Here is a 24,968-nt window from a genome sequence, read left to right as displayed (position 1 = left end):
CATTCTTTAGCTAACAAGGACGAACTTCTGCCTGATCAGTATGAGCAGATATATCAGCGCACCCTTAGCGATATTGAACTACGACTGCAAGTAAAAGGCCACCATCTCGTGGAATTTCCTTTTATGCCACAAACCTTTGTCACCGAGTTGGATCGTCTGCCACCTTTAAAAGCGCTAGAAATAGTCGAACACCGTGAGTACAGCACAGAAGAGCAGCGTCGATTGCTACAATCTTTGGTCCCTACTTTGAATGAAGATCAACGCCACGCCTTCGATACCATCTCTGCTGCCATAGACACGCCTAACAACGACTACCGATCACGAGTTTTCTTTATCAACGGCCCTGGAGGTACTGGTAAGTTGCAGCTTTTCAAGACCCTTTTGAGTCACGTGCGCTCTCAAGACCAGATTGCATTACCAGTCGCCTCATCTGGCATTGCTGCAATTTTGCTTCCAGGAGGCCGAACTGCTCACAGTCGCTTCAAAATTCCTTTGAATGCTGATGAAACAACCAGCTGCAATTTGCGTCTTGGTGGACCGCACGCCCATCTGATCGAGAGAGCTTCTCTCATTATTTGGGATGAGGCTGTTATGTGCAGCAAACGTAATTTCGAGGCAGTCGATAGATCCCTCAAAGATATCATGGGTGCCGTCGATCCACGCTTACAGCATGTCCCTTTCGGTGGAAAAGTTGTCGTTCTTGGTGGTGATTTCGTCAAGTGCTTCCTGTGGTAAAAAAAGGAACCCGATCAGAAATTGTTGCAGAATGCGTGAGCTCAGCTTCTTTTTGGTCTGATGTCGAAGTGTTGCATTTGACAGAAAACATGCGCGTGCGAAATAACGATTCAGGTGCTGCAACATTTGCCAATACCCTTCTGGCAATTGGCGATGGACGATCGCCTTATGCCAGCAATTTTGAAATCTCGAGCGAATCGTGCATTGACACAAGCAATACCATGGCATTGATTGATACTATTTACCCTACTATCCGAAATCCCGATCCACAATTACACGAATTCGCCAGCCGGGCCATTTTGGCTGCAAAAAACGTAAATGTCGATGCCATCAATGACGCTGCCTTCTCTGTTTTTCCTAGTGACGCACGCGAATACAGCTCCAATGATCGAATCATTGACGCTGATGATCCAGAAGCAGCAGTAGCAAATTATCCCATCGAATTTTTACAACGTTTGGCAGCCAGTGGAGTTCCTCCTCACCTGCTGCAACTCAAGGTTGGCATGCCAGTGGTGTTATTACGCAATCTCAATCTAGATGCAGGATTATGCAACAGTACCAAGCTGTTCATAACGCGACTTTTGGATTGGTGTATTGCAGTAAAAAGGATCGACGAAGGCCATGAAGGGGAGGAGCATTATCTCCCGCGGATCAAAATGTGCACAACTGAGGGTGACTACCCATTCATACTCTGTCGAAGACAATTTCCCGTTCGTCCAGCTTTGGCCATGACTATCCACAAGGCGCAGGGGCAAACACTCACTCATGTGGATGTCTTTCTTCAAGAAAGTGTCTTTGCTCATGGTCAGTTGTATGTTGCTCTTTCGCGCGCAACCAATCCAAATACTCTACGCATTGCAGTCGATATGTCAGCATCAGCAAACAGCATTAATCCATGTACAGAAAATATCGTTTACACTGAAGTACTACTACATCCACCAGGTCCACAAACAACAACAACAGAACCCACCCAATCAGCCACAGCTGCTGCCACAACCATCACATCACCAACTACTACATCCACTACTCCTCCTGCTTAAATTCGTTTTTCCTTTCTAATATTTTTTCCTTTTTCTCTATCTCTTTGCCATAGATTTTCTTTTTACATAACATATAACACAAAATTTCTTTTCACGTTTCTTACTCTGCCATGGTGCCATAAGAGATAAGTATTCACGTGGCGCAGATCTTCTTTTTTAGTATTTGTAAGTCACTAACGAGTAACTCGCTCACGCACCACAATGCCTTTACCGAAACACACCATCTCTCATCTTCACCTCCAGACACATCAACAATGCATGCCTATTTCTCTATATTGGCGACGCCCCATACTGGATCGGATTCCCACAATATGGCATAACATTGGCCTGTGCACGCTATATCATGTAATATGTCACATTCTGTTCCAGCACGAAGTAAAAACGTTACGAATAAGAAGCGATGGTGGACCTTTAAGGTATGCGAAGAATAGGAGAAATTGTTGTTTTAGGTGTGTTATAGATTAAAGAAATCGAATTTGGAGAAACGCATACCCAGACATCATGCCATTCCAATGACAAGAAGGCGTAGTAGACCGTTGGGCGCATAATTCCTAGACTGCAGATATCCCATTTTTCTCAAAAAATACACTTTAAATTGATAGATTGTATAATAGGGTTTAGTGTTAACAGTGAGCGCAGCGAACGTGTTTAGGGTTAGAGGTAGGCGAAGCAGTAAGTAAGCTCGCGAAGCGAGCTGTGGTTAGGGTTTAGAAGGGGGGTGTAGGGGGGAACCCCCCACCTTGGGGATCTGGGGGGAACCCCCAGGAAACACCCAATCCATTGAATGACCCGGAGTGCAGTGAAGGGGCTCATTCAGCCGAGCGAAGTGAGGCAGGTGGATGTTGATCTTCTATTAAAAATAAGTTGGTACTTAGATAATCTAAAAGATAATCAACCCAATTCGGAAATCGTTGCCATTATAAGCATAACTTTTGAAGGGTCCGCTCTCTTTGTCGCGTTACTGTCCCATCCAAATTTAAAATTTTGTTGTCAATCTCTAATTATTTTGCTAAGCTATGAGTTCTCAAGGAGACCATTAGGAAGAGGTGCGTTGCATTGTCTTACCCGCCATTTACGAAGACGAGCAAAAATCTCAGGCATAATTGGCTTCACCTGCAGATCGCGAAAACGTTGGTCATATAAGTACTAACTCACTTCTATAAAACCAGGCGGAAATGCCCATTCGAACTTGCATTTGTGGGTCTACTACCCATTTTCGAGGAAGTTTTCACAGTTGTCCGTTGAATGAGCGTAATGTTCGATGCAGAATTGAGGAAAATGATGATAATAACGTACTGTCTTTTGAAAACGATTGATAACTGCATTAGCTTCAGCTGCTTTTTGTGTACTTATGAGCTATACCTTTTGTGTGGTTGCCAAACACTTTTCGTTTAGAGTATTGACCCTATCCGCTGTTCTGGCTGTGGCTCTACTACCCATAATAACCCTTCTGATTCTGAATGTCCAGATAGTCTTGATAACATGGTGGAAGGTATACTTATTATTATACCTGTCCATGTTTTTTAGATCTACTATTAATACTAGACATATTCAGAAACTTTGGAAACGTTTGATGACGACATTTTAACTGTCACTTCAACTGCAGAGGAGATAATGTCAGATGATATACTTGAGCCTAACAATGCTGATGACGGCGTGGTAAATGTTCCAACAGCTGTTGAAGTTCCTCCTGTTCCTGCACGCCAATGTACCAGCTGTGGATCGCTGGACCATAGACGTTTTTCGCACGCTAATTGCCCATTCAATTCACGCAATGTCACCTCTGAACATGGTGCCCAATACCAGATTGCATGCAGGGTGCCTTTTGTACCTCAAAATGTATTTGGCTCCAATATTTGTTTCACGCCTAACAACAACTACTATCGTCGTCATATCTTTGAGTCTATGAATGTCGAATGCTCTTTTTGTCACGCAAAAATGTGGATTGAAGAGCGCTTAGTTGCATCGTCTGTATCTAACCCTCGCTTTGGTATTTGCTGTACTTCTGGCAAGATACGCTTACCCCTCCCTCGTGCACCACCACAAGAGCTGTTATCACTTATCACTAATCACGACTCATCCGACCCTATTGCCACCAATTTCCACACCAATATCTGAGCCTATAACAGCATGTTTGCTTTCGCATCCATTCGCGCCAATTACGATCCTAACGTGGCGAGTGGAAGAAATGGTGTTTCAACTTTTCGGATCAATGGCACCATGTATCACTGTCTCCGGCCACTTAGAGCCAACGATCCAACACGAGCTAATTTCGCTCAAATTTACTTTTGCGATACCCAAGAGCAAACAACTCGACGCAGCACAATGTTCACGGGATTAAACGATGATATCATCAACACGATTCAGACAGTTATGCAGCGCCACAACGCGTTCGCACGTACACTCATTGCTGCAGCAGGTGCATACCGTAACCAGCCCGTAGGCACTATCCAGGTGGTTATTCGCGCTGCGCGTGGTGAACGATACGATGTGCAGACTCACCCGGAGGTTGCAGCTATGGTTGTCGAAGACAGCGTAGATGGCACGGTACAACCTCATGATATCGTTATCCCTGATTGTGAGCGCGGCCTGCAGCAAATTAGCTCTCTACATGCATCATATATGCCCCTCTATTACGTCCTCATGTTCCCACACGGCGATAACGGATGGTACCTTGGATTGCGATGCGACTATCATGACGGCAACAACGTTTTAGTTACCCTTTTGGATTATTGCGCATATATGCTAATGGTTCGGGACGGAGAGCATCAGACCTACAACCATCATTTCGGTCGACTATTCCAGCAGCTCATAGTCGATAATTATGCACACATTGAGACATCACGCCTACAGTATATCCTGACGCACCAACGCAAGATTCGTGCTGAGGTGTACAGCGGTGTTGTCGACAATGTAAATGCACGTCAAATCGGAAGGTCGAATATTTTGCTGTCATCCTTTACAGGTGGTCCACGCTATATGAAGCAGATGCTTCAAGACGGCCTTGCTATCATTCGTCAATGGGGTAATCCAACTCTCTTCATCACCTTCACATGCAACCCCAAATGGCCCGAGATTACTTCCAAGCTGGAGCCTGGCCAGCACGCTTATGATCGACCTGATTTGTGCACCCGTGTCTTTAAAATGAAACTCGATGAGCTGCTTCATCACATTAACGACTCGAGCTTTTTCGGCCGTGTTGCTGGGTACATGGCGACTGTTGAATTCTAAAAACGAGGGTTGCCACACGTTCACATTCTTTTGATCCTGGATGAAAGCGAGCACCCACACACACCTAGTGATTATGATCGGTTTGTATGTGTGGAGCTGCCTGACCCTGTGACCCAGCCTCAATTATATCATACAGTGACAAGTTGCATGATCCATGGCTCCTGTAATCGTGACAAAGCTGATGCAGTGTGTATGTTGAATAGTCAGTGCCAACAATGATATCTAAAGCCATTTTCCAACGAGACCAGGGTCAATGTTGACGGATATCCTATATATAGACGGCGTCGTAATGGTGCAAGCCATCGCTTCGCGCGCAGTGGCTTCATAGCCAACAACAGCTATGTTGTTCCATACAACCCATATCTGAGCCACAAATACGACGCACACATCAATGTGGAAATATGCACATCCTCGCGTGCGATCAAATATCTGTGTAAATATATCACCAAGGGATCAGATAGAGCACAACTGCAAGCAATGCGTTCTGCTGCGCCTGCAAACAATGCTCCTGCTACAACAATCACCACCACAGCAATCAGCAACCCACTACCATCAACAGCTTATACCACTGCTGCACCTGCCCCTGCTGATGTAGAGCAAGAAGTAATTGATGAGGTGGTTCAATACCAGAACGCTCGGTATATCGGCCCTTGCGAGGCAGCATGGAGAACTCTACAGCTTTCAGTCTATATGCACCGTCTGACTGTTATGTGCTTAGATTTGCACTTGCCTGGAGAGGAAGTCGTTCGTTTTCGTGAAGACGTAACACAAAATGAGCTGACGAACATCCGGGAAGCATCAACTCACACCAAGCTAAATGTGTTTTTTCAGCTTTGCGACGGTGATGAAACAGAAAATGGACCACGCCAATATCGGTACCATGATATCCCTTCTCATTACACATGGGATGCTCGAGCACGCCAATAGAGACAACGTACGAGCCCGCCAATTGCCAATGTTGTGACACACATCTATAATGCCTCTCTGTCCAACATGCCTCTCTACTGTCTTCGCCTCCTTCTTCTTACCGTTCGTGGTCCTACAAGCTTTGAGTCATTGCGAACGATCAATGGCACTATATATGAAACATTCCAAGAAGCTACTCTCGCACGTGGTCTTCTTGAATCTGATTAAGAATGGGACCGATGCATGGAAGAGGCGTGCCCACATTCACCATCAGCATCAGCGATTAGAGCACTTTTTGTGTATATATTGATCAATTGCTCCCCAGCAGATCCGCTCTCACTTTGGACCAAGTATCGAGAGAGAATGGCAGATGATTACTTTTTCGCCTTACAGGCAAGCCTTCCTGCTGGCCAAGACGAGCTCAGCAATGATCAGATCAATCATATGTATCAGTGTACCCTTGGTGACATCGAAATGCGTTTGCAAACCACTGGCCATCATCTGTCAGAACTCCCGTCTCTGCCACAACAATTTGTCACAGAACTCGATGCCCTACCCGCCTAGAAGCTTTGGAGATTGTCGAACGACGTGAATATGACGTAGAGAGGCAACAGCAAGTCTTAAATACATTGCTACCTACATTAAACGACGGACAACGCCACACTTTTGACACTATCACCGACTCTATTACTGCAGCCACTCATCACCATACATCGCGCCTTTTCTTTGTGAATGGTCCAGGTAGTATGGGTAAATCTCAACTGTTTAAGGCTATATTGAGCCATGTTCGGTCCCGTGATCAAATCGCACTTCCTGTCGCTTCCTCTGGTATTGCAGCTATCTTGCTCCCGGGTGGCCGAACAGCACATAGTCGTTTCAAGATTCCATTGAACGCGGATGCTTATACTTCATGCAATCTTCGCCTTGGCGGTCCTCACACACACCTTATCGCAAGTGCGTCAGTTATCATCTGGGACGAAGCTGTCATGTGCAGCAAATATAATTTTGATGCTGTTGACCGTGCTCTTCGGGACATTATGGGTGCTCTGGATCCGCTGTTGCGTGAACTACCTTTCGGAGGCAAGGTTGTTGTTTTTGGAGGGGACTTTCGTCAGATGCTTCTGGTGGTAAAAAAGGAAATCGATCTCAAATCATTGCCGAGTCCATCCAATCTGCCTCTTTTTGGTGACATGTTCAAGTCCTCCATTTGACCGAAAACATGCGCGTGAGGAATGCAGGCGCTAATGCTGCTGCTTTTGCTGAAACTCTTTTGGCTATTGGTGATGGACGTGAACCGTATCAAGAAAGCATGGAGATTCCGCAAGAAAGGCAGATCGATACAAGCAATACCATAGGATTGATGGATGCCATCTATCCGTCAATTCGCTCTACTGAGCCACAACCAGAGCATTATTATGGTCACGCAATCTTGGCTGCCAAAAATGCTGACGTCGATGCCATCAATGATGCAGCATATGACATCTTCCCCGGTATAGGCAGAACATATGCTTCCAATGATCGTATACTTGATGCTGATGATCCTGACGCAGCTGCAGCCAGCTATCCTATTGAATTTCTACGGAGTATAACTACTGGTAGTATTCCTAACCATGAGCTATGTCTCAAGGTCGGTATGCCATTGGTGCTTTTACGCAATATGGATCCTGGTACCAGTCGTTGTAATGGAACAAAACTTTTTGTATCAGGCCTTTACGACAACAGCATCTCTGTAAGACGGATCGACCAAGGTTACACAGGTGAAGAGTTTTTTCTTCCCTATATCAACATGTGCACTACTGAGGGTGAATATCCCTTCGTCCTTTGCTGCCGGCAATTCCCTGTTCGCGCAGCCTTTGCAATGACTATACATAAGTCACAGGGACAGACGTTATCTGATGTCGGCATCCTTCTCAACGAACCGGTATTTGCTCATGGACAACTATATGTTGCATTATCCAGAGCAACAAATCCTCAAAACCTCAGGGTTGCAGTCGATCTGTCAACAGCCACCACATCCCCACCACTTACTACTAATATTGTCTACCATGAAATTCTTTTGTCTCCGCCGGCCGCTGTTCCTCAATAAGCCGTAAATTCACCACCTGCTTCTCCTACAACCACCGCCTCTCTACCTCCATCATCTTAATTCTTATTTTTGCTCTTTTTCTTTTTTTTGCTACAATTATCCAATTTTAACTGATCACCATTTTACGAACAATAGAATATTCGTACCTTTTCACTGTTTTTTTTGGTAAGTAGATCTGATGCGAAAAATATGATATAGAACTACGCGAGTGTCAACTCAGTCCTACTGTCGTCTTTCAGCTAATTACGACAAGCAGCAGTAATCTACTATGATAACTAATGAAAGCGAGTGTATTGATGAACTTGCAAATTACTGTAAGAGCTGTCAATAGCAGCAAAAGAGCGACCAAAATTCTCTATTGTCCCTTTTGAATTTGGCAAACCAATCTGTAGTAGGGTTTCGTGTCATAGCAATAATGATAACGTTCAGGGTTATATGTAGTCATAGCAATCAATAAGCTCGCGAAGCGAGCAGTTTCAGGTTTAGAAGGTGGGTGTGGGGTAGGGGTCGCAATTGGACAGGTTAGGTTGGGTCAAGGGTCTGACCTGTTGACCCGACCCGACCTGTTCAACCCGACGGGTCAAAACTTGGGTTGATAGGGCAAGACTAATTTCGATATGATGAAGGAAGTTTCAATCAACCTGAACTTGAGCACTGGAAGTGCAAAACTCCATATATATGTACACAGCTCTCCAGGATGATGGTACGCAAATTTCTAGCAGTGCTAGCAACATCTACTTTTAAAGGTAAAGGGCTTTGTGCCATCGCAAAAGAATTCGCTTGGGCTCACATGTATTAAAGAAAGCATAATGGTTAAAGTGTGGTTAAAAATCAACTTCCCTATATGCCCCTAATCCTTTTCCTTTTCCCTTTTCATTTCACTTCTTCCTTCTTCCTTCGTTTTTCTTTTCTCAATTCCTTTTCTGTCTTTTGTCAAATCTTGTCTCTTACTGCCACCCTCTATTGTCTATTCTCATTGTACTATTGCTACTTCTTTACTCCTTTTACATATATTGCTTATAGCTTACGTATCATTTACTCTTGAATATAAAATATAATCCCACAATAAAAGAATATAAGTACATTTTATGTTATAGTTCTATAGCAGACATATTGACAACTACATCCTATAATATAATGATGCTTCCCAACAAGAAGATTGACGACTTGAATACAAGTACCTCATACATATTATATGTATACACGGGTCACAACGGGTCAACGGGTTAGGTTAAGGGTTAGACGGGTTGACCCATGGTTCAGAAAAGCATCAACCCGACCCATTGACCCGTCCTTAACCCGCGGGTCAGATTACAACCCCTAGTGTGGGGGGGATCCATTGAATGACCCGGAGCGCAGCGAAGGGGCTCATTCAGCCGAGTGAAGCGAGGCAGGTGGATGTTGATAAAAATAAAAACAAATATATTACTATAACAATTTATTTAAATATGAGATAATAATGAAGAGGTCCATCAAGCATTGATGTTGAACCTCATGAGGTTCAAATAGACCTTTTTTAAACATATTATTTTATATATTATTATGATAATACACTTTATTCAATATTTTTATATATAATATAATCATTTATAGGATAAATAAATTCTTATATAATAATTAATAATTAATCCTCTATATAGCTGGTAATTAGGGCAATCTAACAATACAGGGTTTATCTTATAGCAACATTTAAACTTTTAATTAGGCAGAAGGGATTTAATCTTAGGCAGAGTAGACATGATTATTAGTCTGACTAGATATGAATAAAAGACATACTGGACATAGTTAAAAATCTAACTAGACATAAATGAAAGTCAGTAGAGACTTAAATAAGATTTATAGGGAGTGATACTCTTAAGTCTAATGATGAAGAATAATTAGGAGAATAAAGTTTTATTGAAGTCATTACTAACTTTTATATATATCAAGTTAGATTTTTATTTATATCCAGTTTGTCTTTTATTTGGATCCACTTTATCTTTTATTTATGTCCACTTTGTTTTTTATCTATGTCTAATCAGATTATTATTTATGTCCACTCTGCCTAAGATTAAATCCCTTCTACATAAATAAAAGCTCAAATGTCTGCTATGAGATGAAAAATCCTATATATACTTTAAAAATTACATATAAAATTTACCATTATCCTTATTTTACTTCTTCTTCTTCTTTTTCTTATATTTTAACTCTCACTTATCATTTATTATTGTTAAGTTTATCAGATAAAAAGCATGATCTCATATATGCATAGTTAATTATAAAAATCAAAATTTTGAAAAACTTCATATTTTATAGGAAAAAGCTAATATAATATGGATCTTGATGTACCAACCTTTAAACCCTCCGTTCTCGCCTACTACTGGATGATAAGCCACAAAATAAATACTACCCGATAGATCATGCATCAATGTTTCTCTATGTTAATTTGGGGCTCTGATGGTACACATGATCATAGACAACTGGATTGGTTCTTATAATATACAATAATTAGGGCGAGAAACAAGATCAGCATCACTAGTATCAATGACATGATGCACACTGCAGTCTGGAGGCAATCTAGGCATTCCTCACAGAAGACGTCGTCGAACTCCTGCACTAGCTGTGTCTTGAGCGGGTCGCTGTCTGGTGGTTGACTTTAGGTACTATCAGACTAGATATAGCAGATGAATGCATCATCAATTTCCTTACTACACTCTAAACAGAACTTAGTGATATGATAGCAGGTAAGAGAGCTCAGGGACTTAGTAGGTGTGATGTGGCCAGAGGACAAAAGTATGTGTACCCTTCCTGATTTTCTAGGTGTCTTGTTCCCAATCTGGCACTGCTTATATGGTCTTGAGCCAATCGCGGCCGAGAATAACGTCGAACTTGGTATCGAGTATATAAGCGTGTCTGCTGGATGCTCATAGCCTTGAGCGTTCAGTGGCAGTGTAGCTTGATTGGAAATCGACAGCATATGACCACTGGTGGTTTCGACCTCCTCTCCAGCTACTGCGCGGGTAGACAGCCCTGCGGCAATTCTTAGTGCAACATAAGAACCAGTAGCACCAGAATCAATCAGCACCTTCATAGAATGACTATTGCATAACATTGAGTATAGGGGCAACTTGGTTTCTTTTATTAATAATAAGTAATCAAAGTACTAGCTGTCCTCTAGTAGTGTATGCTGCAGTAATTGCGTATCATGGGTCTGATCTTGAGATAGATCAATCAATTTGGCCTCAGGGACTGGCACAGACTCAGTTTGGACGGTGTTTAAAGATGGAGATGAGCGCGATCCCGACACACTTAGCCTTTTCTCTAGCTTGTATAGCGACCTTGTTGCTGTCTGTTATGACGAGGAGACAGACAGTTTTGCGAGATATGGCCCAACCGCCACAGTTGTAACAATCCTTATTGTCATCACTGCTACTTCAAAATCCTTATTGACGCCAATTGTTGGTACTACAACGAGGACCTTGCCATCCCTCGGAGGAGGGCCTTGTATATACAGCATCAAGATCTATAGGCACCATGCCTGACGAGTGCAGGTACTCAGGCATGAGCTGCTGTTGTTGTGTATTTAGCTGGTGCATCAATTGTTGCTGTTGAAAACTGGATTAGGTTTCTAGGAGACCTTGTGTTTGCTGTAATACTGCCTGCCCTGTTTGCTGTGCACCCTCAACAGCCAGTGCCAGTTTCATCGCTTCATTGGTCAATGATGGAAAACAAGTCAATACTTACATATTGATGGTTAGAAGCAAGCCACATGGGAATCAATCAAGTGCTTCCTTGTCTGACATAGTTGGTATAGACGACCATACTGCCTGAAACTGCAATACATAAGCTGCTACTGTTCCTGCTTGAACTCCTGCAGCAAGTTGATTTCAAGCTAATTATGATGTATTTGGCAGATTGAAAGTTGCCAGCAATCTTTTCCTGAATTCACACCATTCGTCAATCGTCACTCATGCTTCTTATTGTCGCCACTATGTTTCCACTTAACCACACAACAATGTAACTGCATATGTGACCCATTTATGTTCACCTAGCTTGGCTATACTAAGGTATCGTTCGACTGCCGTAACCTAATTCAGTGCAGCATCCAGACTGCAGTCACTATGATACGTGTCAGGCTCATATATACGAGCTCAAAAGATTGGAGCTGCATCTTATCTGCCTTGGTTTTCCAACAGTGCCCTCAACAGCTGGAGAATAGCTGTTATAGGCTCGTTTTCCATCCTTGTGTTTGGTAAGTTGAAACTAAGTATCTTCTTTATTCTGTTTTTGCATAATAAAGCGTTCTTCTGCTACTAATTGTCAAGTCGCTTTTTGGCAGGTAGATCTGTAGCCAATGAGAAAGGATTAAAACAAAGGGTTATTCGAAGATACTTTTATTGCTTGTGCTAGCATTGCTATTTATAATCTTTTTTTAAAAACTACCTCAGTGTTTGCCATATACAGTAATAATATATATACTGTCACATCCTACCTTTTACTCGTTGCTTGTATGGTTGTTTGTGTTTTGTCAACGAATTCTAGCGAGGCGGTATTCTGTTGTGGTCTGGCAAAAGTGTTGCGTTGCCAGAACAGAATAATTAAAGGCCAATTCTTTTTAAGTCAACATCTGCCAAAAAAATTTGACAACTATAACACGACAGTCGTCAAAATGCGTGCACGGGGAATCGAACCCCGGCCTTCTGCTTGGAAGGCAGAAATTGTACCACTCAACCATGCACGCGTTCTTGAATGTCGTGGCAAAATGTCGTGTTGTGTGTAAGGGTTTTCGGCCTTACGAGTTAAAATTCGATTTCAGAGTGATTTCAGTGTACTCTGAAATTTTTCTTTCAATGTGCTTTCAGTGTGCTTTCAGTGAGAATTTTCTTTCAGAGCGCTTTCAGAGCGCTTTCAGAGCTGTGATGCAGCAAATGGATAAAATTGGCTCCCCTACTAAAATCCTTCTCCCCCAAAACCATCTAGGATGACCCCTTTTTTACACCACCTGGACTGCTATGCTTCTTCCTACTCTGAGACTTTTACTGCCACTATGCTTGTCTCCACCACTTTGCTTTCTTCTCCTTTTTTTTTTTTTGTGCCAATTACTAAATCAGATTCTTCAACATTTTTATTTATTTGACCATCTACAAGTTTCTTGATCCACCGTTGCATTAGATTCTTTCAAAATGCTTTTTATATCTGAAGCAATTTTTATAATTCAAAACTTGTATTTTATTTTATTCTCTATTACAACTACAGCAGCGTGAAGCCAAAAAAGAAAAAGACTAAGACCTGACCTAAGGTATTATGCTTTTAAGAGTAGATTACTTTTATTTTTCGTGGTAAATATGTAAGAGCACAGCTATTGTCTATTTGAATAGGGGTAACAACAACGCCGGAATGGAGCCTCCCCAAAAGAACAGCACACTGCCACATATACGGTTCGATTTTTAAATGATAGACGTCCATGCCTAGCATCCTAAACGACTCAAAGACTTGCGTATTTGGTCGTAGGTACTCAACAAAAGCAAAAACGAACTGGCAGAAATTACTGTTGGTGGGATTGCATAGGTTGTAGACAAAGAAATATAGAATGCGCCCAGGACGAACGATCGCTTCAGTATGAGACTGAGTACTTACGCAAACGACTCAGACATAAGTACTGGTGTTGATGTGGCAAGACATTTTGGAAATGAACGTTTAGCCCAGGAGATTGACTTTTGCAAATTTGTAGAGGTAATTGCTGACCTGATTACCACTAGTGCTGGCGAGTGACACAAAATTCATATCTGGAAACATTGATTGGTATTACTCGACAAGACAGTGGTAGTGGCGCGTATCCATGTACACCTTTTTGCCCGTCTTGAGGGGAAGACATGATGGTAGCAGCGGCTCCCAACTAACTACGCTTACTCCCGCGGCATAGTCGAAATCCGATTGATCCAAGAACAGCTGACAATCGTAATGCTCTTGCATGGCTTCTGATTGTGGCAGCAATAGCTCAGCAATCTGTCTGGCAATCGTGCTGTTGCCGCACCGCTCGACCACGACTCGTTGGACCATGTTATCAGCGAACACGACACTCAAGAACTTCTTTATGTAAGTGAGCTCGAAACGGTCTTTTTGATTGGTGTGCTGGTTCTTAATGATCTTGTTGAACCGCTCAAAGCTGAATACCCACATGTTATAGCAGCTGCCAAAATTGAGTACCATGTCGCGAAGGTGAATATGCAAATGCATATTTGGCGTGACTTGATCTCTAGAGTACAACCTTGAGAGGTCGCAGCCAAATTTGAGCAGCAGTTGGTAGGCTTCCTCGTTTTCAGCGATGGTGATGGGTGGCTTGCTAAGGAGACGTGCTGCCTTGACAAAGAGCAACCAGTGTGTCATTTTTTCTCCAAGCAATCTTCCCTTTAACAACAACAGCGAGAGTGCAACAGTCCACGACCTCCATTCATCCAACGTCATTCCAGCAAATCTAGTCGCAATACAGCCGTGAGCGATGCTGTATGATGGGGGCACCACCATCTTCTCGAGGCAACTCTCTATATCGGTCAAATGCTCCTTGGTCAAGGTTCCGTCATCTTTCCATATGGTGGCTATGCGCTCGGCTGTCCCACAGAACATGTTGTGCATACAGTCAACTATTGTCTGGGAAACGGGATCAAAGTATGGAAGACGATGCAACTCAGACCAATGTGTTCCATTTGGTTTCTCCAACTGTGTCCTTTCAGTAGCCGTTGAATTTGCGCATAACTGATACACAATTTATCACTTACGTTTTGTTTGATCACTGATAGAATGTTTGGATGGTAGACTAAGTAGTAGTATGCTTTGTCAAAAGAAGCAGTGTTAAAGATAAAAGGATCCCTTTGTGTGCGATAAAAAGGAGTCCATTCTCTATTTACCAGTAGTCATTGATGAAACAAGCTGCTGACGACACTAGTGAAACCATGTGATTGATATGATCAAAAAGGTTATAAAAGTAGCATACTGCACGACTCATCGAGACGTTGGCTTTTCTTCGTAACTTTCAACGCGCTTGTCCTGCATCATTTTCTTTTGTTTTTGGCCTTTTGTACGTATGCATTCATTAACATTCTGTCACAGCAGTTGCTGTTTGATCGTCACGACGAGTGATTCTTTATTTACAACCTGGTCTAACATTCTTTTCGATTTTTTCTTTAAAGTTTTGTCTCTCTCACTCTCTTGCTCTCTCTGTCTCTCTCGCTCTGCTTGCTCTGTCTCTCTCTCTCTCTCGCTCTTTCTCAGGCACTGACCTACATAGGGTAGCGTCATGTGAGTTGTGCTTTTATGCTGTGAAGCTGTGTGAGAAGTTGTCATTCGTGTGAGAATTGTCAGTTCTGATAAATTTCTTCTTTATTATAATCGGTTGCATAGCCCACTATTAAAGAGCAGGGCTTTGGTTGAGTCCTGCGTTGCCTGGCGGCGCCTTCACCTGGGTAAGTGCACCTGGCACGACGACAATTTCTTATCAACGACTTACATCCCTCTGACCTTTATGTATTACCTATATAGTGAGGATGACGTACCCTGTCAGCAGTGTGCGTAGAAAGCCGTAAGTACTCTTGGGTATTTTTATGGGTTGTTACTTTTCTATTCAAAATTACTGTTATTAAGCCCAGACATGTCTTACAGGCCTGTATGCTTTCCCCTAACCTGATATTTTCGAAAATAACCCACTTGTCTACTGTGTTATTTGCCCACTCCTGCGCAGTGCAAAATGCCTGATCGCGTCCAAACAGAGTCTCGAAGAATGCAACACAGTGATTCTGCGAAACCCGTTCATCGCTCTGTGCATGTCCCTGGTCGACAATGCTCCATCAGTGATTGATGCACGCTGCAGTGGAGATACCACTATAAAAATGCTGTACAACCTCGCTTCACAATATATCAGCAGTCTTGCAGGATCCCAGGAGCATCCCATCGACACACTCAAGGATTCGTTTGTATTGCAGCACAGAGAGTACCAACATCTAGAACAGTTGGTAGCTCAAGGTGCATCATTGAGCACCTTGGAGACCGCGATTGGCTGGGCGAAAGATCGCAACAAGGAGTTGTAAGAACAATTCACTGTGCCCACAGCAAGCTCCTCCACAGCCCCTCCTGCACCAGACGCGGTAGAACAAGAAGAAGCAAATACCACCTCGTCCTCAAGGCACAATCAAGGCATAGAGTTTGTTGCAAGCTTCAAGGAGAAGAGACTTGCAGAAGGATATGAGAGAATGGATTGGGTGACATGCTTGGCGGAAGGAAAGGAGAAAGGACTTTTCGACTATAACAATCATGTCACGTTGCGAAATGCATTTGCTAGATATCAGAAGAGAACGAAGCCGTAGTAGTATGATTTATCCCACCCCAACATGTAGTATATTCCCTTGCAAAAAAAATACACAAAACGATACTTGCTCTTTCCAAAAAGACAACGTCGTATGACGTTGGTAAATCACTATGAAGCGCTCAGGGGCTTTGATATAATGTTTGTCTCCTAAGCTAAGGCAGGCGTATATGAGGATTCAGTGGGTTGGATGGCTGAACTCACTACAACCCAATGCCGATGGCAAGGTACGAAGACAGATAATAATAGAACAATCCTGGTATTGATCATATTTTGATCGTTTCATGGTTTCTTCCCACTTCTTCACCAAACCTGAAGGGGGTTACTTCTAGTAGCACCCTAATCAATGTCAGAAACTCGTAGAACCAAACCAACAATGTCAACAACTCAACCACTACTTCACCTAAACCCACTTACGCTGACGCCTTATGTCAAATCGTTTGCGAGTTCACTATGGTCAAATGTCAGCGTCCTTGACTGAACAAGCTTCATCCACTGTCTGAGATACTCTTAGACAGCTGACAGCCGACGCTGGAACCATTGAATCTCACCTACTTCGTCGCGGAACCGAAGAGTTCAGCGTTATCTTTGAAACTACGGTCAACTCTGTCAAGGAAGTCAAGTTCTTTCGCGCTGCTAGAGAGCTCTTTCTAGACTGGGATGTTGGGGTTGGCCTACTTCCTCACTGTGACAAGAAAACAAGTACTCTACGAAATGACATTCACAGATGAACAGATGTGCCAAACTGCTATCGAAAAGGGCATTGACGTAGCTGGCTATCACTACCGTGCTCTGCGATCATTACCCCCTGAACAACAACTTACGAAATTGAAACTTTCACACTTACCAACCGGTTTAAAAACCGGTTATCTTGAGCTTTCGAGCATCGCTTTTGCAGTTTGGACATGTGCTCCATCTAAGCCTGTATAGATCTGTGGAGGGTGGCTGGTTCCAAGGATACGGGTTCCGCCGTCCTCATGATTCCAAACAATGACGAGCCACATGATTCCAAACAATGACGAGCCACATGAATTTCTCACCCATTCTATCGACCTTGGTACTATGCACAATCGCAACCGTGTCTTCTATGTCACCCTGCAATCCACGGGAGATTACTGCCACTATTGCCACTCACAAGATCACGTTATCAAAAATTGTCCAGATCGTCCAGCCCCTGAGTGTTTCAACTGTGGTTGCACTGGACATATTTCCGTGACCTGTGATCAACCTCGGAACAGCTAACCCTGCAAATCACCAAAAACAATCATTTCTAATGATCCCACTATGCTGCCACGAAGGAAGACAATTCCCTTATTCCAGCCACAAAATAAAAGTTGGTAGTCCCCCCCCCCATTTTTTTTTGAGTTTTAAGGTCAGCCGCTGTGCTGGGGGCAGGTCTATTTGCACACCCCCTCATGCACACCCCTAGACACACCTTGGTAGGATTTCCGTTACACACACCCTACTGACATTTCTTTCGTGCACACCCCCTCACACCCTTTTGACTGAAAAGAATCAGCAGAATGCATAAAGAAAATTGATACAGGATTCGTCTATTAGTCTAAGTATAAGGTGTTGGCAAAAAGAATTAAAAAAGAGAAAGTGGCAGGGAAAGTAAGAAAGGTAGCGAAAAAGTAAGAGGATCAAGTGTCAAGTAGCTGATTAATTATTTCGGCTACAACAGGTGGTTAAGTCTTCGCCCTCAGATTCAGATGCTTGAATGGGATGCACTTCTTCGTCATTAGGAATCGTGAAATTGGGAAACGGTTGAATAGACCGTTCAAAAGAATCTTCAAAAAGGGGATACCAAGGATCATCGCGAATGCTTTTGTATGGTCCACGACCGTCAGGGAATATTTCAGACCACTGGATAGCTGCGTCTTTTTTGGTCATAACGAGTATGAAGTGGTTTCCAACAAGCTGTAGGACAATAGGGTGGGTGCGCTTGGTGTGTACTAAGTTGGTGGTTAAAGGGAGGAAAATATGCGATTGTGCGCCATCTATGACAATTGGTGTTTTGAAAGTATCAGCGGCAATTTGACTGCATTCAGGTGAGACGAACCATTCACTTGTATAAGGATCGAGTACTTTAAGTAAACGACCCTTGTCATAGTATTGGTAAAGCGTATTGGCGTTAGAGAGGTACTGATCGAGCATCTTGATCTTGACATCGACGTATCGCTCCTCTGTGTTATACAGCTCAACAGCTAAGGCCCGAAAGCCACAGTTACCGTCTGGCATGGGATTATGCACCAATTCAACAGCTGATGGAGGAATCCATTTGCAAACAAGGTAGAGGTTAGGTACAAAGCGAATTTTTGGAGGAGGAGGGATGGTGAGTGCCATGTTGTTTGCTTCATTTGTTGTTGTTGTTGTTGTTGTTGTTGTTGTTGGCTCCATCTTTCCGTTCCTATAGATATTAAAAATTTAAATAAAGAATTGGCTATACATCTTAATGCATAAAACTTTACTATATTGCTGCAGCATCACGACTAATGCCGGTGCTCGCTTTCTTTCAGCTTTGAGAGTCTTGATGCTCTAAAGCGATCAGCTCACGCTTGTTGCTGCTGCTTTGTGGTTTTTGAGTGCTTTTAGGGATTGATTTTGGCTGCTGAAGCTGCTCAACGTCGATGAACATATCATCATTGATAGATTGTAGGTGCGCGAGGAGAGTTGCACGTTGCTGATTATCTGGAAAGCGGTGTAAAGATTGTTGAGGCGTGTGAGCTCTGCTTCGATTTGCGATTTCCGGCTTGGGGCTGTAAATGAACCAGTCATCGCCAAAATGTTGCTATTGCTATTGCTTGTTGTGTTTGGTTCTCCTAATAACAACAAGAATCAGCTACTGTACGTCACAAATATAACAGCTCTTACATAACAGCCATGACTACCTTGAGATGCCGTTTTCTCAGGATAAAGGTGCCAGCGTCTGGGAATTAAGCTTAAGGGGATTTCACCCTGTGATGGAAGCACATAAAGGCAACTTCTTTATACTTGACAGCTTCACCTCATTTATATAGTGATTAGTTGACGACATATCGATTTCGGTGCCGCGACGCATGTATCCCACCCGTGATTTCTCATAATTGTTTTCTGCACCAAAGCAAGTATACTTGATAGTCGAACGAGGCGCCCACACGTGTAAGATACAAAGACAAATGTTAATCATCATATTAGCGCATACCTCTAAGAGCTGCACACAAACCATACACCGCGGTCTACCGGAGTCATGATCATGGGTTAGATACATACTACAGATTAATCCTCCTCGGTTGAAATTTGGTGTACGCCATGTGATCAATCTGCTTGTTAGGTTGATGGGGTAGACGGAAATATAATAGCACTTGCATAGCACATAATTGTAGATCAAACTTGTAGCAAAGCCATAATGGAACAATTTGAGGTAATAACAGCCCGCTTTTTTTAGCATCTAAATTAATTATATATATGCAACATTAAAGGAAGCATTACATACGGAAATGCCTTCCAGCACTGTACTTCTCGTTGGCATCAGATGCAACATGGCTTCGTTGTTGTTATTTGACATATTTTAAAATATGGGTGCTATGTTTCTTCCCCTGCAGCATCTCTTTGGTAGATTTGAGCCTCAAATACACTTCGCTCCTATGCGAGTCGTTTCTATGTATTCTATCCTTTTAAAGAACTTCAGAGTCAATTCCAACTGTTTTTAGGCATACGCCGTACGACAAATTTTTACTTTGTTAAATATATGAAAAGTTGACTGAGTTATGTAGCGGTAGTAGTAAATGTTTAGTAGACCAAAGTGATATCTATGGTCATTAGTATGTAAATCACTCTGACAAGTCTCATGAATGGCCCTGTATGCCAGCCACCTCGGCGAAGCAAGAGGTCATCTGCAGACGGGGCTATTGCACATCGCATGCATACTACGTCCCCTTTAAATGCATATGTGCAGCCGTCAAAAGCGCAATTGCCCAAACTTTTAATAAACTAAATCGGTCTTTTGCTTTTTTCTCTACTCTCTCAATTTCTCCATTGTTCTACATACATTTAAATGACGGCTACTAAATATCGTCGAGACATAACTGTTAGCCAACATACGAGCACAACAACAGGTACTGTAGCAGAAAATGTTTTGCGTGTTATGTATATTACCGATAGAAAGAGACGTCCCATATCTTCGCACATACATGTTATGCCGTTGTGTATGTACCAAGTCGAGTCTTTGTACACGACTAATTAATTTGTAAACCCTTCTTGATGCTTGATATGTTTGTAAAACAGCTTCTCTTGACCAAGCACTTTTCCAGAACGACGTGAACACACCATTGCTATTCCAGCATAACGCTCCACGAAGAAAGAGAAGAAACACCTACACATCATTCAAGGATGGTCGGCACCATGAATCCATGCGGAAGGATAATGGGTTTCGTGTATACGGTCTAGAGTCCTTCTCTACCGTTTCATCCAAAAAATGGCTTGTTGTCGCGGCGGTATTTTTGACAGGAATAGAATTTAACGGCGCTACAAATAGCTGGTAGGTACACACATAAAATCATAGCGTTACTTCAGAGCGCGATATGGTAATAGCAAAGATTTGACCTAAAAATATGAACAGGGGTTAGTCTTTTTCGTCTATGAACATACATGCGTCGTCACAGGGTAGAAAAATAGCCACAGACAGCGTATATTTATATGCTATGTAGTTGTAAAAGCCGTTTACTGTTTGCCCCTATTTCACTGTTCAAGAAGTCTAAAGTAGCATCTTTTAAACGATTTATTAGGTCTTTTTCAAGATTATTACCAGCGAGAATTATTTAGCGACGACAGAAACGCAAGGATGCAGTTGACACTTATTGGAACTACCATTGCGTTCCTTGGACTAGGCTTAGTGACACCTACGGGAGCCATTATTTCCAAGATCCGAGTTAGAGGAACCCTTCTTCTTGCGACTGCGCTGACATTCTTCGGGCTCGTCATGGCTGCTTACTCTACCCAGGTATGCATAAAATGATGGAATGCTGCTATAGAGCTTCTTTCTGTACTAAGGTTGTCTTCTGTCGCTATTGTCTCTTCTTATTTCATCTTCTTCCATTTTCATATATCAGATCTGGCAGATTTTTGTGTCATTAGGCGTTTGTGCATCTACTGGTTTCGGATTGCTATTTGCTGTATGTACTGCAAATACAAATTCTTTCTCATACCAGAAGCATGGCATTTACACAAACTTGTATTCTCATATATTGATGTGCACTTAAAGGTCAGCGTAGTGATTATACCATCGTGGTTTGACACACCACAAGATGAAGGGTCAAGGAATGTAGCATTTGGCATAATCATGAGCAGCACAGGTGTTTCTGGTATCATTATCCCATGTGTTATTACACAAATATCGGATCGTTTGGACATGCGATGGTAGAATCCACTGCATGCTGCAGTTTCCTTTACACAGACAGTTGCTTCTGTTTGTTTTGTGCACTGATGACGATGCTGACGCTATTTGTACTTTTTCTTTATTATTGAACTATTTTCATAGGGCCTATCATATCCTCAACATCATTTTTCTGCTATTCAATATTATCGGCTGCCTTATCATTACAGAAAATCCTACCACTAGCAAGATCATTAAGCCGCAACAACTTATTAAAGACGACGGTCAGAAGGCCAGAAAGACAGATTATGAGGGGCACAACAGTAGCAACAGTTATCCCAATAATATTCCAAAGCTCAGCATTTTCTACGACAACCCGAACTTCTTGATATGGTTTGTAGTTGGATTCATTCGATCAACTGTTGACCTCATTCCCTTTATCTTTCTTCCTTGTAAGAATCTCTTTTTTATGATCTTATTAAACGTATACACAGGCCGTGCACATTCTTTTACTATTTACTTTGCTAACTGTTTTCTTAAAAATAGCGTATGCGACACTTATCGGTTTGTCCCCGGTGCAAGGTGCAACACTCATTACTGTCATGTCCGTAGGGGCTACATTGGGTCCTATCTGTATAGGGTATAATTGTTTCTTTGAAAATTAACTAATAACGCGACCGTTATAACTAGTTAATAATCGCACAACACATGCAACAACACTATTAGTCTGATAGCGGATCGGCTAGGAAAGCTGAACACGGCCATCCTGTTTACAGCTATAACTATATTTGCTGCCTTGTTTGTCTGGACATTTGCATATAGCTATCATACATTGCTCTTGTATGCATTGTTGTTTGGTTTCTTTGGTCCATCATATTATACCCTGAGTAAGTTGTAGTAGTATTGGTCTTCCCCGCCCCTCAAAAAAAACTATGCCTGAATTAATTCTCAGCAACAACAACAATCTTTTACAGCGGTTTCGGTTATAAGTGATATTACTGAAACAAGTACGTTCTCATCTGGTGTTTCCATTGCTTACATTGCGAATGCTATTGGTTTTATCGTTGGTCCTATAGCAGCTAATGCGATCGAATCTTTTTTAAATATCGAGCCTTATAGAACTCATAAATTAGCGTGTGTCTTTGTACCTATACTGAGCGTCATGCTCATCATTATTCTCAAGCTGCGTCTACAAAGCGGATTAATGGAGAAAGTTTGAAATACATGTACATACTTGCTTGAATATCCAGTAGCTTCTATAAATAGCGAAAACATTTTTTAAGCACTACTTCTTACATATACAAGTTAGATATTATGATTTAATGTGGTTATCAGTGTGTCGGTAGCTTTTGTATACAAACTATTTTGAAACGGAGGATAGAACATTGCCAAATATATTTGCCAGCAACTATGCAATGATGGCTTTGCAAAGTATATCTCAATTTCAGGTGTCAGAGACACCTACATTAAGAAATGACACAAGTTGCTCACCATTTATCGACCTCGGTAACGAGCTGTCGAGCTGTCGAGCCGAAACTCTCGAGAATTGATGTGTGGCGAAGCGAAGGCGACAAAAGTTCATCCCAGGATTAGATGGAAGAGCATATTTGAATGTCAAGGAAGATTGTACCCACCGTGTATGGAAGGCAGTTACTGGGCGTTACGCACATAATCAATTTCAATTTTTTTTTCAGGCAAATAGTCATACTGTATATTATACCAAACTAAGCCCCCTCATAACGCCCAGTACCATATAGATTAGAGCTTGACGAGCAGCATTCTAAATCATGAAGCGAGGTAACCCGGAAACGAAAGGATGTCTTTCAAAAGTTGTATCGGTAAGCCAACTTCCAAAGAGATTTTTTTCTTAGCCGACCGATTAGTAGCTTTAGTGGCTCTCTGTGGTAGGATCCCACGACATGAAAGAATATATGTCGCTACTAAGTTTATCAGACACTTTTAATGGGCTCATCGCCCCCAGGTGCGTCCGTGTCCGTTTTCTTCTTGCCGCGCGGTCCGCACCATACAAGTCGGTCACTTTCTATTTTGTATCCATAAGCTACATCTGGTACTGTGTAAAGCTCACATCAAGGACGGCCCCAAAAGTCCTGCCCAGCTGCATGTTAATACAGCCGGTGCTTACCAGTTTGTATACGGAGAGTGATCCCGAACTCTACTTACAGCTCTTTGTTACATTAATCACAAAGAACCACCACGTATTGCACTTTCTTCACATTTTGAAACTTTTCGATGAAACGTAACTCTCTTTCAACAGGCATCTTTCTCGCTTTTTGCAGATTATACACCCATGAAAACAAGAATTGCAAGTTCTCGCTTTAGTTTCTCATAGTATCAGACTGTACAGACGAACCGACTTACGCTAGTAGCGAAGGATATATAGTAAAATCTGATATGTCCTTTAAGATGAAGTTGGTGTAATTGAAGACGTTGTACAGAAGAAAGCGCCATTAGAATTAGAAGTCTGGCTAATATATACTATTGAAGGAGTACCTATGTTTCACTTTCTGCTCGATTGGCGTATGCCCTGGATGGGTTATGTACAGTAACATAACCACATTTCGCAGATCCTCACTGCGAAGAACTGTGGAAGGCGACATTCAACAACCTAAATCACACCAACCCAAAACTCGCCGTCCAGCACGGTAAGCATTATGGGTGGAGCTTATTTCGTGTTACATATACAGCATCGATCCTAATGTATAGATATATATATATTTTTTACAGACGATGAACACTGAGCATACGACGCTTTTTATTTTGATCTAACTGCGAGCATCGATGGATGCATAATGCACAGAAATCCTCATTATATTTGGAAACATCAAAGCAAGTATAGTGTTCAGTTGTCATCATAGCCTAGCGGTTGCCTCATTCCTGAGTATAATGCTTACGAAAAACCGTTTTCAGCCACGAACAAAAAAATTGACCAACTGCCTCACGGAGAAGATCAAACAGAATGGAGCCATGATGAAACTATATCATGGAAAAATAAACCATCATTTAATGAAACAGAGCAATACTTTCATATCTCCTAAGTACAGAGAACAGGCTCAAGAGTAATAGATGTCGCACTATACATGTATGATGCTTATGTCCAAACGTATGTTCTGCGTTGTGGTGAAATCTTATCGTTTTGGACGCTGATTATATTGATGCGGCGACACGCATGTTCGACTTTGATGCCGCCATCACCTGCCCGAATTGAAAATTCACAGGACTTCCCATCAGCCACTGTGTGTCGTACCTTTTATTTTCGCCCGC

The 24,968-nt window shown here is 42.3% G+C and overlaps 3 protein-coding genes and 1 non-coding gene across 4 annotated transcripts; 2 read left to right on the top strand and 2 right to left on the bottom strand.

Annotated features, from left to right (window-relative positions):
• Positions 1 to 12,647: 12,647 nt before the first annotated feature.
• On the bottom strand, positions 12,648 to 12,718 carry BDB00DRAFT_t55. Its single transcript has one exon. It is a non-coding gene; the product is annotated as a tRNA-Gly (tRNA).
• A 3,076-nt stretch (positions 12,719 to 15,794) lies between these two features.
• Positions 15,795 to 17,263, top strand: BDB00DRAFT_872497 (uncharacterized protein; the record flags this gene model as incomplete). Its single annotated transcript, XM_053126966.1, has 3 exons — positions 15,795 to 16,054; positions 16,848 to 16,955; positions 17,029 to 17,263. The coding sequence occupies 3 exons, from the start codon at positions 15,795 to 15,797 to the stop codon at positions 17,261 to 17,263; spliced, it is 603 nt and encodes a 200-aa protein (XP_052979661.1).
• Positions 17,264 to 18,149: 886 nt separating this feature from the next.
• BDB00DRAFT_823876 (uncharacterized protein) lies at positions 18,150 to 18,582 on the bottom strand (the record flags this gene model as incomplete). The annotated part of the gene is made up of 1 exon (XM_053123568.1): positions 18,150 to 18,582. A coding segment is annotated over exon 1 (274 nt), but the record flags the coding sequence as incomplete, so codon positions are not given.
• Positions 18,583 to 21,060: 2,478 nt separating this feature from the next.
• On the top strand, positions 21,061 to 22,905 carry BDB00DRAFT_939083 (major facilitator superfamily domain-containing protein; the record flags this gene model as incomplete). The annotated part of the gene is made up of 7 exons (XM_053129306.1): positions 21,061 to 21,314; positions 21,424 to 21,486; positions 21,576 to 21,730; positions 21,852 to 22,138; positions 22,233 to 22,326; positions 22,413 to 22,573; positions 22,661 to 22,905. The coding sequence occupies exons 1-7, from the start codon at positions 21,156 to 21,158 to the stop codon at positions 22,903 to 22,905; spliced, it is 1,164 nt and encodes a 387-aa protein (XP_052979659.1). The 5' UTR covers positions 21,061 to 21,155.
• Between the last annotated feature and the right edge of the window lie 2,063 nt (positions 22,906 to 24,968).

The sequence above is a fragment of the Zychaea mexicana genome, assembly GCF_025766255.1.
Source record: "Zychaea mexicana strain RSA 1403 chromosome Unknown BDB00scaffold_37, whole genome shotgun sequence".
NCBI classification, from domain to species: Eukaryota; Fungi; Mucoromycota; class Mucoromycetes; order Mucorales; family Lichtheimiaceae; genus Zychaea; species Zychaea mexicana.
Note: the sequence above shows the minus strand (reverse complement) of the source record. Positions and strands in the feature narration are given on the sequence as shown.